The following is a 15,883-nucleotide window of genomic DNA, read 5'->3' on the forward strand; positions in this document are numbered from 1 at the left end:
AGTAATATAATCTGTTTGTTTAAATCATTTCGGTAGTACCGTCTATTGTAATAAAAGGTTTTAGGTAAACTAGTAAACAAATAACAACCCTAATATACCGACAAAATGAAACATACATAAACACTTAGTGGGACGGGTTTTCCGAAATCCAAAAGAGGCGGATGTGTCAGTGAACCTTTCAGGAATAAGTAGCCATATGATTCTTCGAAATTCACGTTAGTTTCATTGATGGTTTTCGCTTCAAACAGAGTAAACGTGTGTATTGAGGCATTGCATATATACCGACCTTTACTCATCACTTATGTTATCAAAAAATAATGAATTAAGTTATGGTTTTTTGTATTAAAACATATCTTTTATTTCAGGGCATGGAAGGTGGTCTAGAGAAAATACAAACTCTAGAAGATGCTATGATACGAACACGAGACGAAAAGGAAGACACAAGGGTTGGCAAAGCTCCCGTATTCACTGTTCCTCTATCAAACATCGATAGTCTCAGAGAAGGTGAAAACGCTCACTTTGAAGCCAGACTCATACCAACCGACGATCCCAAACTCAAAGTTGAATGGTTCTGGAATGGCAAACCTCTCAGAACTGGATCAAGATTCCGTACTTTCTGTGACTTTGGTTTTGTTATTCTTGAAATTTCGCCAGTTTATCCAGAAGACTCAGGAGAATACTCTTGCAGAGCTATTAACGAATATGGTGAGGCTGTTACAACAGCATCAATGAAGGTATCGGGTAAAAGAAGTATTATTCTCGAATCTCAATTACCTAAAGGTATGGAGGGAACAATTGATAAGATTGCTGAACTTGAAGGACTTGGTGTTGCTCCTTCTCAACTTACACCAGATGACGATACCGGCAGACCACCAGAATTCATCACATCTCCTTCAGATTTAATATTGAACGAAAATGGACTCGCTCACTTCGAATGCAGATTAATACCTGTTAATGACCAAAGTATGAGGGTTGAATGGTTCCACAATGGTAAACCATTATGGGCTGGTTCAAGAATTAAGACAATTAACGACTTTGGTTTCGTCATATTAGAAGTATCGGGAGTTTACCAAAGAGACTCCGGTTTATACACTTGCAAAGCAACAAACAGACATGGAGAAGCTACTGTATCTTGTCAATTACAGGTTAAAGGCAGACAAGGAATTATAATGGAACCACAATTGCCTTCTAACTTCCGCACTGGTACCCAAAGCATTCAAAAACTTGAAGAAATGCTACACAAGAAAGAAGAGTTACTCACTGAAGAAGAACAACCTAATCCACCCAGATTTACAGTGGAAGTCAAGGATAACATTGATGTACCAGAAGGTGGACCAATTCATTTTGATTGTAGAGTTGAACCCGTAAATGATCCAACGATGAGAATTGACTGGTTCCATAATGGCAGACCATTCGCTACTGGTTCCAGAGTCCATCAAATCAACGATTTTGGCTTTATTTCCTTGGATATTGACTATTCGTATTCCAGAGATGCTGGTGAATACATATGTAGAGCTTCTAACAAATGGGGAACAGCTACCACTAAAGCTACTGTTACGTCAAAGACCAAGAAGAGTATTGATACTGAAAGTCAACTTCCTTCTGGAATGAGCGCCGAGAAACTTAAGGAACTCGAAAAAGGTCCAGTTTCTCAAGCACCCGAAAAAGAAAAGACTTACTCTCCTCCCAGATTTGTCACACAAATTGAATCTTCAACTGTTGAAGAATCTGAATCGGTTCACTTCGAATGCACCGTTGAACCAAAAGATGATCCTAAGCTTAGGGTCGAGTGGTATAGAAATGGTAAATTGTTACCTTCAGGACACCGTTACAGAACCGTTTTTGATCTTGGATTTGTTTCTCTTGATATCTTGTACGTTTACGCTGAAGATTCGGGAGAATATGTATGTAGAGCAGTCAATGATTATGGAGAGGACTTTACCAAGGCCAGTGTGTCTTGTAAAAAACTTCCTAACATTATCCTACAGAACCAAGTACCAAAAGGAATGAAGAAGTCTGAAACTCTCATGCAAATGGAAGCTGCTATTAAGAAGTACACTTCCGAAATCCATCTTACAGAAGACGACTTGTATGACGTGGAAAAGAGACAGCCTCCACGGTTTGTAACCCAAATTAAAGATCAAACTGATTTGGTTGAGATGCAGACCACTAAATTTGAATGTCAGTTGGCTCCTGTTGGTGATCCAAACATGAAAGTTGAATGGTTCCTCAACGGAAAACCTCTACCACATAGTAAGTATTTTGTCATATGTCTATTTTTATTCACTAACTGTATCAGTATCTGCTATTATTTCTATAAGTACTTCAATTTTTCCATTGATTCATTTCAAGAGTGGAGACTTTAAATGTTCATCTTTAACATCGTCAAAGAATTTTCCAATGTCCATTTAAGCACTGAGGTAAAAATAAAGATTTAAATCTTAGATCTGCAGAATCTGTAATCTCAATTAGATATTTGGATCTTTATCTGATTAATTGATATTGTTCAAGGGTTCTTCTTCTTCTTCTTTTTGTGTAGACATAAGTCTGTCAGTTTTTCAATGTGCCTTTAGTAAGTTGTCGTTCCATGGCTTTCGTGGTCTTCCCATTGATCGTCTTCCTATTGAGGAACCGTCTCTCGTCCTTCTTTTCTATTTGATGTCATTCAGCTTATGTGTATCGTTCCATTCTACTCTTGATTTTTAACCACTTCGTGATGTACTCTATGTTGCATCTCCGTCGAAAATCTGTACTTCTACCTCTTCCTATAATGTCTTCTTCTTCTTCTTATGCAATCCACTAATGGATGTTCGCGATCACGTTTGACCATTTTTCTCTATCCCTTGCAGTATGTATTTTGTAGAATGTATCCGGGTATGCCGTTTTTCTCTGTTTAATTGTGCATAGCAATTGTCGTTCTGTACCAATTCTTCTCAGGATTTCTTGATTTGTTATTCTTGTAGTCCAGGGAGCTTTAAGGATCCGTCGATAGATTCACATCTCAAATGCCTCTAGCTTATTCATTGTGTTTATTTTTAAAGTCAATCCTTCCATGCCATATAGGAGCACCGACCATATATAGCATTTTGTGAATCTCAGTCTTAGGTTTAGGTCAAAGTCAGAGTTCGTAAAGACGTTTCTGAATTTCATGAATGCACTTCTGGCCCTTTCTATCCGACATTTAATTTCCATATCCGACATCCAGTCTTCACATAGCCAGGTTTCCAGGTACTTAAACTTTCTTACGCGCTCTACATCTTGGTTGTTATATGCTAGTCTTGCATTTTGATGTTGACATAATTGACGACTGATTATAAGGAACTTCGTCTTTTTTTATGTTGATACTAAGTCCCATGTTCTCGCTATGCTCTCCAATTTTATTAAGAAGGTTTTGCAGGTCTTCTATATTGTCTGCTATTAAGACCGAGTCATCCGCATATCGTATATTATTGACCCAGGTACCATTTACTTTGATGCCGCTTTCGCATTCCTCAAGAGCTTCATGAAAGATACTTTCTGAATATAAATTTAACAGTAGTGGGGAGAGAATGCATCCCTGTCTTACACCTCTGAGAATATTTTGAGCTTGCGTTGTTTCATTAACCACCTTGACGGCAGCTGTTTGATTCCAGTAAAGAGCTTCTATGCAACGAATGTATTTTTGATCTATGTTGAGTTGTTTTAGTATATGTACGAGTTTGTGATGTTATACTCGATCGAAGGCTTTTTCATAATCTATAAAGCACATCATTACATATTTCCTTTGATCGTAGCAGTTCTGAGCTAGCACTTGGGTTGCACCTAGTGCTTCCCTGGTACCCAGGCCTTTTCGAAATCCAAATTGTGAGCAATCAATAACCTTATCGCATTTTGTGGAGATTCTGTAGTGAAGAACTTTGAGGAATATTTTTAAAGAATGGCTCATCAGACTTATTAGTCGGTGGTCTTGACACTTTGTTGCGTTGTTCTTTTTTGGCAAAGGGATAAAGGTAGATAGAAGCCATTAGACAGGGAATTTTCCTTTTTTATAGATTTGGTTGAAAAATCTTTGGAGTATCATAGTTCCCTCTTCATCTAACAATCTGAGTAACTCAACAGGAATTTGATCAGGTCCAACTGCTTTCCCGTCTTTCGAGGTATTTATTGCTCTAGTAATTTCTTCAATTGTGATCTCGGGACCAGATAGGTTGTTAATATCTATCACTTGTTCCTGAACGACTTCTATCTCAGGCCTCTCGTCTGCAAAGAGATTTTTGATGTATTTTTCCCATATGAGTTTCCTCTCTCTATCATCTTGTACCATTTTCCTTGTTCATTTTCTAAGTTAGAAAACTTCTTTTTTCTGTATATTCCAGCTACCTCCTTTAGTTTCTTATGTAGATTGTGGTCATCATGTTGTTTTTGTAACTGTTCCATTTCCTCACACTGTTTCTTTAGCCACTTATTTTTTGCCGTTCTTATCTCTCTTCTTATGCGTTGTTGTTCTCGATATTTGTTTCGGTTCCCTTGGTTTTATGTTTTCTTCTTTCTTCGAACATCGCCAGGATTTCGTCAGTCATCCAACTTTTATAATGTCTTACCATCGATTATTCTAAGGGTTTTTATCTCTGCTGTCTGTGGCATTCTTTTTTTCCTCTCTGTATCAGGTCCTGTTTCTGCCGCATGTATAATGATTGGTCTGATAAATGTTTTATATATGCTGCCTTTCATTTCCTTTCTGATATTTTTATTTATCCATATTGTTTCATTCAGGCAACCTGCGGCTCTGTTTGCTTTATTTCCTTGATATATTACTTGTCAAACGCCTTCTCAAGGTCCATGAAACACAAAAATGCACAGTAAACAATAACTAATGACATATTTTTTTTATAGAAAATAGATTTACACCAATCTATGACTTTGGTTACGTGGCTATGAACTTTGGATGGGTATATCCAGAAGACAGCGGTGAATACTTGTGTAGAGCTACTAATTTGTATGGCATGGATGAAACTAGAGCCGTTATCAAAACAACTGGTAAACCAGGCATTATCTACGACTCTCAGCTACCCAAAGGAATGAAGAGTATCGAAAAGATTAGAGAACTTGAAGCTGCTTGGCAAGTGTAAGTATACTTTTGGTGTCTTCTTCTTCTTCTAGTGCCGACTCCACTAATGAAAGTTGGTTATAACCATTGCAGATTCATCTCTATCTTTAGCTTTTCTTTAAAAGCGTCTGTGTGTTTAACCCAGTCCAGTCGCGAATGTTTTTCAGTAAGGATATCTGTCGTCTACCAGGACCCCTTTGTCCTTCGATTTTGCCCTTCATAATCAGCTGCAACAACTAGTACTTAGTATTTCTAAGTATGTGTCCCAAATATGCTCTTATTCTCCTTTTAATGGTAGTCAAAAGTTCTGTCTCTTCCCATTCTGTGAAACACCATTCCGTTCGTAAGATTATCGGTCCAAGGTATTTTTAAAATTCTCCTAAAAAGCCGCATCGCAAAAGCTTCCACCAGCTTCCTCATTAAGTCAACATTAATAGTCCAAGCTTCGACACCATAAAAAAGACTAGAGTGGATATAACATAATTTTACCATCCGATATCGGATTTGCAAATTGAGTCTTTGATGACTCAGAAATTTCCTCATCTTCAAAAAGGCTGCTCTTGACTGCTCTATTCTTAATCGAATTTCTGATTTCGGAATAAGATCTTCAGTAATCCAGACTTCTAAGTATTTCATTTTGTTCACTTGTTCAGTATCTTCAGTTTTTATATGGATCCTTCCTCTTACTGATAACAATGATTTTTGTTTCATTTATGTTCATTGTTAAACCAAACTGTTCCCTAGTATCAAAAATTGTGCTTAGTAGCGTCTGCAGGTCTTTCTCACTTTCAGTAATAATGACTGTATCGTCGGCATAACGAATGTTATTTATATTTTCATCATTTTTCTTCATTCCTTCTGTACAGTTTTCAAATGCTTGTGTAAATAACTCTTCGAAGTATATATTACTGTAAAAGTACAGAGCCTTGTCTCACTCCTCTACTTATCAGTTGAGCATCCGCGCTATTTCCATCTAATGTTACCACAGCATGTTAGTTCCAATAGAGATTTCTCACTATGTTAATATATTCTTGTCGAGTTTTTTTATTTTTAGTGTGTTATTTTAATTTAACTGTGTACTTCGTTTATTATAGGGTACCTGAAGAAGCAGTCGAAGACACTAAACCACGCCAAGCACCAGTGTTTGTCAGTAGACCTGAACCAGTTTCAGTAGAGGAAGGAGAATGGGCGAGATTCTGCTGCAGAGTTACAGGCCATCCTCGTCCGCGTGTCATGTGGCTTATCAACGGACACACTGTTGTCAGCGGCTCCCGCTACAAGCTCACCTACGATGGCATGTACCACATGGATATCCCAAAAACTCGCCAGTACGACACTGGTAAGGTAGAAGTGATTGCTCGCAGCTCAGTGGGAGAGGCTATCGCCGAAACTGAGCTCAAAATTATCCCCAGACACGATGACTACAGAGGAGTTCTTAAGAATTCGCCAAGACGTAAGTTAAACACACAAATATATCAACTCAGTATACTTACAAATTTAGAGGGTACACGAGTTAAGAAACGCACGGTTTACCAAAGGGCTAACATGAAACAAAACACATTCTTAATACAACTGCACCAAATTCTTGATGTCTTTCGTCTTTCCTTTCCTTTTATCTTTACTTAAAGATTGAAATTTACTTTCTTGTACGCTCTTTGTTGAATCGTGTTCTTTTTAACTAAAATTACTCTGAACTTTACACAATGCACCTACCACGATTAACTACAAGCATAGATCGCATAATCGCACATTACACTAACTTCAACATCTTGATCCATCTCCCGATACCGTCCACCATGATCCTTTTCCCGTAAGTCCTATTTTTCTCGAACAGCCAAGAATATTACTGCTTTAAAGCACCTATCGCTTTAGAGCATTTATCAACCTAAGGAAAAAGCTTTGTGCTGAAGAAGGTCTAAACAGGTATGCATTAATATATGTGAGCTTTTGTAATTTTTGCATGACTCCTGCCATATAAGCATTGTGTTTATTGTCCGAAGTTCAATATAGATGTAACAATTAAATATTATAATAGCAATGGACCAAGTGGTTTATACAATTTTTATAAGGAAAATAGTTTTTATACATAACAATTTTAAAATCACATCTTATAATCTACTCCATCAATGGACGTGCTTTAGTTGCGTCTAAAAGATTTTGTACCATATAAGTCATCGTCATAATTGTCTTGTAAAAATCCAAAAATCCCTGAGAATAATTAAAAGCATGTTATATATTTTTGGCGCCCAACGTGGGGCATATATTTGGCGCCCCAAGAAGTAGCAGGTGATAAAAATAGAAGAGAGTGAACCTCACATATTAACAAAATAAAAAAAACTCTGGGATGAGAAATAAATCTCGAAGACATCGAGGCGAAAGAGCGATGAACCCTAGAACGATGATCTAAATACAGATCAAATCAAATGATTTGATCACAATATATGGCAGGCATTGACGGAAAAATGTTTCCTTGTCTTGCTTTGATTAAATACTTTGCTGGTCCTGCAAATGTAATTCATTTAGTTTGAAAGTCTTACTGGTAAATGGATCAACAAAAAACTAATGGGATTGGACATTATGGGAAACAATTATATCCAGTAAAATATATTAAATAATCAAAAAAATTTGAAAACCAATTAGAGGATTGAAAATATGATATTTCATTGTTACTAGATACCGCTACTTTGGAATAAGACTGCCATGTCTAAAAAATATTCAAAATTGAGAAACTATTAAGAAAACAAGATGGTCTTGTTCCAAAATAACGATATTTGCAAAATGTTTATTGTCTGTATTTGTTTAAATGTTATGTAAAACATAGACTCTCCTTTAGTATTCACAATAAAACGAAATTTCTCCATGTTCAGTAAAGGGCTGGTATAATTCAAAGTTATATCATTTGAGCCACTGTCCATAGTTGCTTATGGCTCCAAATATTTTGCGGAGTATTTTACGCTCGAATATTCACAAAAATATTTCATTACTCTGTATCAGGGTCCATGGTTCTACCCCACATGTGAGATCCGACATTAGCAGTGTTTTTTATATAATAATTTTAGTTCTTCTTTGGATGTTTCTTGAGTGGAATTGTTTTGGGGTTCATATGCTCTACTTGCAAGGTTTATTCATCTTTTAATTTCTTCTCTTGTTTTGTTGGTAGTAGTTCTAGTATTGTGAAGTTTCGAATCTTCTCCACCCAAGAAACTTTAGAAACTTTTAAAAGTTCTTCTATAGCACCGCATTTCGAAAGCCTCGAGGCGATTTAGATCAATTTTATTCATAGTCCAAGACTCGACACCAAAAAGTAAGACCGAGAATACGTGGCAGCGAAGTAGGTGGATACTCAATGCCAATTTTAGGTCGCTGTTACATAATACCTTGGGCATTCTTCTAAAAGCGACTCTGGCTTGCTCTATTCTGGATCTAATTTCACCGTGACTCTCTGCGTTACAATTTAACTAATATCCAAGGTAGAGATTTTTATCAACTTGCTCAAGTTTGGTATTATTTACATATCTGGACCTCGGAGGTAAACTACACTATGTCATTTCGAGCAACTGTGTTTAGCCTGTGTTTGCAACAAAGTTTAGAGCACTTAGGATGTTAACAAAAATCTGATATATCCCATAATTGGTTGAAAGAAGACAAGACAAGAAGCATGCCTGCCTCACTCCCCTTTTAATATCAAGAGCATGTGATTCCAAACCATTTACTAAAACTAATGTTGTTTGATTCCAATACAAATTTGCAATTATGCGAACGGCTCTGCCGTCCAAGCCGATGTCTATTAGAACTTCGATCAATATAGGATGCTTAACACTATCAAATGCCTTTTGGAAATCAATAAAACAATAGTTTTATGCGTCACGCTGATTCGGGTGTATACATAGGAGAGGGGCTTCAAGTATACATATTAAGCGTTCATCGCCTCGACAATTTTCGTCAGCACGATACTTCTCGTCCTATTCTAATATTTTGTTGTGAATTGCTATAGGAGAAGTCTTTGAAACATACTACAAATATCTCACGTAAATTTTATTTCTTTAGCTTGGTACGATCTAGAACTAACTGAATACCAAAAAGAACGCGCAGAAACCGAACTCGAACGAGTATTCGACGAGCGAAATACTGCCCTTAGAGAAGGTGGCGTGAACGTCACCGGCGAACACGTCCAACCCAAAGAATTCAGAGAAACCGAGACGGAATGGCAGCGCAGCGTGAAAGATAAGAAGGGACAAGAGTATTATGATAAGATACAGGAACTTGAAAACCAACAGGTCTCCAAGGAGATCAGACTTCGGGAATCATCCCACCAGTTCGCTATTCCCGGAGAGAAGATTCTTAGCAGTTCTATGGCTAGAGGAATGGCTCAGCAATATGAAGAAAATCTGTAAGTATTGTTATGATCTGCTTTCTTATTACTTTTATATTAATTATTATTTACTTGATCAATAATTTAATTAACGCAAATCATACATAAAAATTAAGAAAAAACCTCAGGTTATACTTATCTTCTCTCGTGGTTTCAGTATCTCTTAGTTGATCCTTATCGGGATAAAATAGGAAAAGGAAATAAATAGAAAAATCATAAATAAACACATACAATTACCTTTATTATCAAAAGCAATGTTCTGTAAATTTATCAATTAAATTCTGTGGGCATAACTGTCCAAAAGAAACTTTTACCATATAAATTAATCTAATTCAAAACAAATATTTATCGCTTTGTTCTTGATACCATTAATAAAAAACAAGCTAAACAAACAAATTTGGTATTCGCAAATTACTTATACTTCCTATTAAATTTTTGAAATGTTGGAATCTTAAATGCATATGCTTTTACGTAAAAAAATTTAACTTCTGATTACAAAGAAAATCTATCACATAGGTTATTGACTGACCTTTTTGATTCACACACAATGATGTCTCCTCTTGACCCAAACAGCTCCTCCTTGTTGATTATGTTAGGCTACCAATCAAAGCCCTCTCCGTTCTCAGCAAACAATCCAGCAGGATACCAGCAACTATTTCTCCAAAAACACAAGCCAGGCTTCCTTTGACCAGGACTCGTTCAATAAACTCCAAATCTCTCTCCTCTCTTTCTCTCAACAATAATCTCCTGAGACCCAAGTATCTTTTTTACTTGGTGTTACAAATAATTTTAATAACGATAATTCTTGTAACTTACTCTTTTGGACTTTACAGAATCAAAGAGGTATTTCTTCTCGATTTGATTTGTCTCTCGTTCCACTTTTTAGCTACTCTCACTATCAAACACAACCACTAGTACTTGCTTCTGAACTACTTACGAAAACTTTTGACTGCTCCTTTCGGCTGCCGGTAACACAATGAATTCCTCTTTCCAAAACTATCTCAACATTCAAACAAAACTTTCCCCATTCCAAATTTCCAAGCCAATCAGAAACATTTCTCTCTCCACCTCCCTGTTTCAATCGAAAAACCCAGTCATTCTTTCAAACAATACTTCTACTCAAAACTAATGACTTTTCGGAAATTATCTAAATATTCCTGTCATTAAACAAACATATTTAAAATTCCAAACTTTCTTTACCTTAATTTTCTAAGAACTAATTACCTATGGCTTCTATATTTCCCGTAATAAACAATCGGTTTAAAATACTAATCCTAAATAACTTTCACTTCACTTTTATTTACAAAAATGTTTTTAATATTCTTCATGGAAAAATTCATTAAGGAGAAACCACTTTGCGTTGAAAGCTAACTTCTAATAAATATTTACAAATCAATATACAGGGTGTATCAAATTTATGTGCCCGCGTTATATTAAAAAAATTAAAATTTTTATTCTATCTTTGATTGATAAATTGAAACACAATAGTATATGCATATATTTTTTTATAGTACAGTACGTAAATCGTCCAGCTGGACATAGGGAATATACATTGAGAGAATTGTGGCAACTGCGCTAACCTGTATTAGTTGAAGCTTCTGTTCGAGTACGAGTTTTTGGTGCAATAGAGCTGTTAGAACGAATAGAATGATTGAGTTTTGAAGCAAGACTGTCCATAAATAAATCAAAAGCAAAGTTTATGATTAATGAGTTAATAATTTTCTTTGATTTTTAAAATATTCTTTATTTAAAAACTACATAATTTCAAAACTAAACAGTTTTCCCATTCCCTTAGGTCAAAAATATTTAGCTACTACATTGTCATATTTTGACGTAAATTTGTGTCAGTCGAAATGAGTTATCAATTTTGAGGTTAATGCCCCTTAATGCTAACAACCATATTGTCATCGAGAGAGCTCAGTTGCCACAATTATCTCAATATAATACAATGTATGTATTTATGTATCTAAATATATACAATGTATGTTCCCTATGTCCAGCTGAACGATTTACGTACTGTATAATGTATCTTTACTATCTATACTACGTTCATTTCCAAGATAAGCTTACCCATCGGTGCCATAATTTCTATTAATTTCTAGCCAATTACAAGCTCCGACGACACGATAGAGCTTATCTTGGTAATAAACGTAGTCTGTAATCTGATTATGAAGACCTACTTTGTGTTGGAATTTTGCAACGTTGGATTAGACAGGTAGGGAGATGCAAATCTTAGATCTCCCCTTTAGTCTTCTTTAATCCAACATTCATATGGTTTGCAAGTAATTGAAACCACGAAGGCGTAACCACTCCAGAAAGTAGGTCTCATTAAAAGTTTATTTCTTCGGAAATAAAACTTTGAATTGTCTATCTTTATTATTTTTATAATATATACAGCCATTTACTTATTTAATTTTTTTATTCCAGTGATGAAAAACCAAACTATGACATCAACTTAGCACCTGTTCCCCGACTACCAAAAGCGGAACAAGCCAAGCCTGTGCCACACAAAGACCAAGTACAGTTGAGAAAGACCGACAAAGGTCAGGAGTTCATCCAGCACGAAGTAGACATCGACTCTAAACAAGGAGCCTATCCACCAGATCCAACCGAAACTGGAGTACACGGTAGAGAAATCCACGTTACTAAACAAAAACAGGTTCAAAAAGAACAAAAGGGAGATCTAGAAATTACTAGAAATATCACAGCTACTGAAACGACTGATGTTGAACACAAAGCAAAGACCACAGAAAGAGTAGTCCAAGGCCAAGTACTACCATCCAATCCTCCAGTATTTACCAAGAAGATTAAGCCAGTAAGAGCGTTCGAAAATGATTCTGCCAAATTTGAGGTTGAATTTGATGGTGATCCGTTACCTAAAATTACCTGGTTCAGGGAAGATTTCCCCATTACCAGTTCACCAGATCTTAAAGTTTATACCTTCAGTACTAAGTCCATCCTTCAAATGAGACAAGTGTTTATGGAGGATTCTGGTGTGTTCAGTGTGGTTGCTGAAAATAGAGGAGGTACTGCTAAATGCAGTGCCAACTTGGTAGTACAAGAAAGACGAAGACATGGTACACGTGGTGCTGTTCCACCTAGCTTCACAGCCACAATTCAAAGTACCAAAGCTAACGTAGGACAACTAGTAAGATTCGATGCTAAAATAGACGGTACCAAACCTATTGATGTGTACTGGTTGAAAAACGGAAAGAAAATTGTGTCTGATATAAGATACAAAACTTTGGAAGAAGACGAAATCTATACTCTTCTCATTATTGAAGTTGTTCCAGAAGATACCGGTAAATATGAATGTGTCGCTATCAACAACTCTGGAGAAGCTAGATGTGAAGCTGAATGTGTAGTTACTTCACCATCTGCTGCCCAGAAACCCGCCAAACCCACAACTCCCGGTGCGGAAAAGGCTCCTGCCCTTCTAGAACCTCTCAAAGATCAGACTATTAAAGAAGGACAAGCTGTCGTGTTCAGATGTAAGATTTCAGCTAAACCAACTCCAGTTATTAAGTGGCAAAAGGCTGATAAGGTCATCAAGCCATCTAAATACTTCCAAATGACCAAAGAAGGGGACTTCTGCACATTAAAGATCTCAGAAGCTTTCCCTGAAGATGAAGGAGTCTACAAATGCGTCGCTGAAAATCCTGCAGGCGCTGTTAGTACTCAAGCTAAGTTGAAGGTTATTGCACCAGAAACGCAAGAAGTTGCACCATCACTAACCCCAATGAAAGACGTTACTGTACCTGAAGGTAGCCCTGCTCAATTCAAGACTACTATTTCTGGAAAACCTAAGCCCACCATCCAATGGTTGAGGGAGGGATTCCTTATTCCAGAATCGCCAGATTTCCAGGTAAGATTTCAATTTCAGTATAGATAAATATTATAGAAATATTAGCAAATTTAACTGATTTGATTAGATATTTGGTTTATTTTTTCCCTATGAAAAAAAGTTTTCTACTGTCAAAAGCACTTTTTAAATCTACAAAGCACATGTATGCTGGTATATTCAATAGACTTTTCTATTATTAGACAAGGCGGAAACGGCGGGTTCGTTGGGGAAAATATTCCCATGAGATATTTTTGCATAATCACATTAGTGAGACATCCCAGAATAAGGTTCAAGAAGTCGCCCACGTGAAAAGTGGGCCAATTTTTTTTTAACAATTTTTTAAATCAAATTGCAAAAATCAATATTTTTGGACCGGACTAATTTTTTTTAGGTTTTTTGGAACATTCTGGACAAAAAAGGTATCTTATAATTTTTGTCCAAAGTTGATCTTTTTCGAGTTATAAGCAATTTAAAATTTGAAAAACGCGAAAATGGCCATTTTTAAGACTTAATAACTCGGTTAAAAATTATTATTATGAAAGTCAGAAAGTGACTAAATTAAAGTTTAAAGTCGCCGCTACATGATCCTGAAGAAATCTGTGTCATTAATTTACTACTAAGCTGTTATTTTTAATTAATAACATTGAGTGGTTAGATCGTATTGACGCTGCTGTAAAATGTGAGTGCGAGTAAGATGCACAATTAGACTGCTGGAATGGCTTCTCTCTCGCACTCAGAATTTACAGCGGCCGCACACGTGCATGGCGCTTATTATTATTACTTAAAAATAACAGCTTAGTAATAAAATAATGACAAAAATTTCTTCAGGATCTTGTAGTGAGGGCTTCAAACTTTGATTTAGTCATATATTGACTTTCATAATAATAACTTTTAGCCGAGTTATTAAGCCTTGAAAATCGCCATTTTTCGTTTTTTTCAATTTTAAATTGCTTATAAGTCGAAAACGATCAACTTTAGAGAAAAATTATAACAGACCTTTTTTGTCCAGAATGGTCCAAAAAATTAAAGAAAAAACTGTTTGGGCCAAAAATATTGATTCTTACAATTTGATTAAAAAAAAATTGTAAAAAAAAATTGGCCCACTTTTCACGTGGGCGACTTCTTGAACCTTATTCTGGGATATCTCACGATGTGATTATGCAAAAAAATCTCATGGGAATATTTTTCCCTTCGAACCCGCCGTTTTCGCCTTGTCTATATTTGTATGATAATAAAAATTGCGTCTATTGTTCTGCGGTTCTTCCGTAAACCTTGTGCCATGTTCGCTTTTTCCTGGATTTTATCTTTTATGACTGCCGTCAACAATTTTAATGTACTATTCATCAGACTAATGCCTTTATAATTTTTAGGATTTGTTGAGTCTCCCTTTTAAGTATCGGTAGCAGGAGACTTTCCTTCCATTCCGCTGGTACTACTCCGATATTTATTATATCGACGAATAATTTTAGGAGCCATTTGAGTACTGTTAATCCTCCATATTTTAGCAGCTTATTGTTTATCTTATCAGGACCAAGTGCTTTTCTATTTTTAAATTTTTGTATTCGTTCTTGCAGCTCTTCTTGTGATATTAGTACTCTATCGTGAGTTTCGTTAATGTTTCTTTCTCTGTTCTCTTCTTTTCCTTCTCCATATAATTTCGTGAAATGCTCAGTCCATTGTTCCTTCGTAATCCTCCGCACAAATTCATTCATTTTTGTTTTTTGTCTTCTTATAATCTACCACACCTTTTTCTGAGATCCATAGAGGTCGTATTCCATATCTTTGGTAAATTTCTCCCACTGTTCTTTTTTGATGTTATCTATTTCTTGGTTTACTCTATTCCTGATTCTTTCGTAGTCTTCTCGTACCTCCGGCGTCTTCACTCTTTTGTATGTTAGGAATGCTTGTTCCTTTTGATTTGCTAGTGCTTTGACCTTTTCGTTGTACCATGGAGTTTTGTATTACCGTTTATTTCTGTTGACTTTTCTTTTACCTAAAGCTTCTTCTGCTGCTTGTAGGATACATTTTCTAATAATTTCCCAGGTTTCATCTATATCCTTTTTAGTCTCTAGGTTATGGCTGTTTAGCTTTTCTGTTAGTTTGTTTCTATACAAGTTTTGTGTCCCTTCTTCTTCTAAGCTTTCTATGTTTAACTTTTCTTCGGCTTTTGTATTTCACTTGCCTTGTGTGTTGATTGATAAAAATAAATTTAAATAAAACAATAGTGATGACAAATCAAAATATCACAGTAGACTTAGATAAAAGTGATATCGAAAGTGTCGAAGAGTGTACTAGGTTACATGATCAAACTAGGTACACAGAATCAAAGGCAGAGATAACTAGAATAGAAGAATCCGAATGACTTGGACAGCAGTAAGGAGAGTCAATGTTATGTTGAAAAAAAAATGTTGCCAATAAATCTAAAGATCAGGGTATTCAACATTGTATTCTACCAGTTATGGAATGGAGACCGTGACATTTACAGAGGTATCTGCCATTAGATTAAGAACAACATAGAGGGCCATCAAACGAGTTATGTTGGGAGTATCTCTGAGAGAACATATACGAAACGAGGATGTGC

General features: G+C 36.0%; 1 protein-coding gene across 50 annotated transcripts in view; it reads left to right on the forward strand.

The window, feature by feature from the left end:
• The window catches only part of LOC114337907 (titin), a 213,688-nt gene that overhangs the window by 61,996 nt on the left and 135,809 nt on the right, over window positions 1-15,883 (forward strand). For all 50 annotated transcript variants that reach the window (XM_050662773.1, XM_050662771.1, XM_050662781.1 and 47 more), the window contains exons 10-14: window positions 366-2,253; window positions 4,873-5,104; window positions 6,181-6,539; window positions 9,134-9,476; window positions 11,886-13,323. In XM_050662773.1, the coding sequence (XP_050518730.1) occupies window positions 366-2,253; window positions 4,873-5,104; window positions 6,181-6,539; window positions 9,134-9,476; window positions 11,886-13,323 (4,260 nt within the window). The remainder of the gene's footprint in view (window positions 1-365; window positions 2,254-4,872; window positions 5,105-6,180; window positions 6,540-9,133; window positions 9,477-11,885; window positions 13,324-15,883) is intronic.

Source organism: Diabrotica virgifera, chromosome 9 (assembly GCF_917563875.1).
Source record: "Diabrotica virgifera virgifera chromosome 9, PGI_DIABVI_V3a".
Taxonomy (NCBI): domain Eukaryota; kingdom Metazoa; phylum Arthropoda; class Insecta; order Coleoptera; family Chrysomelidae; genus Diabrotica; species Diabrotica virgifera.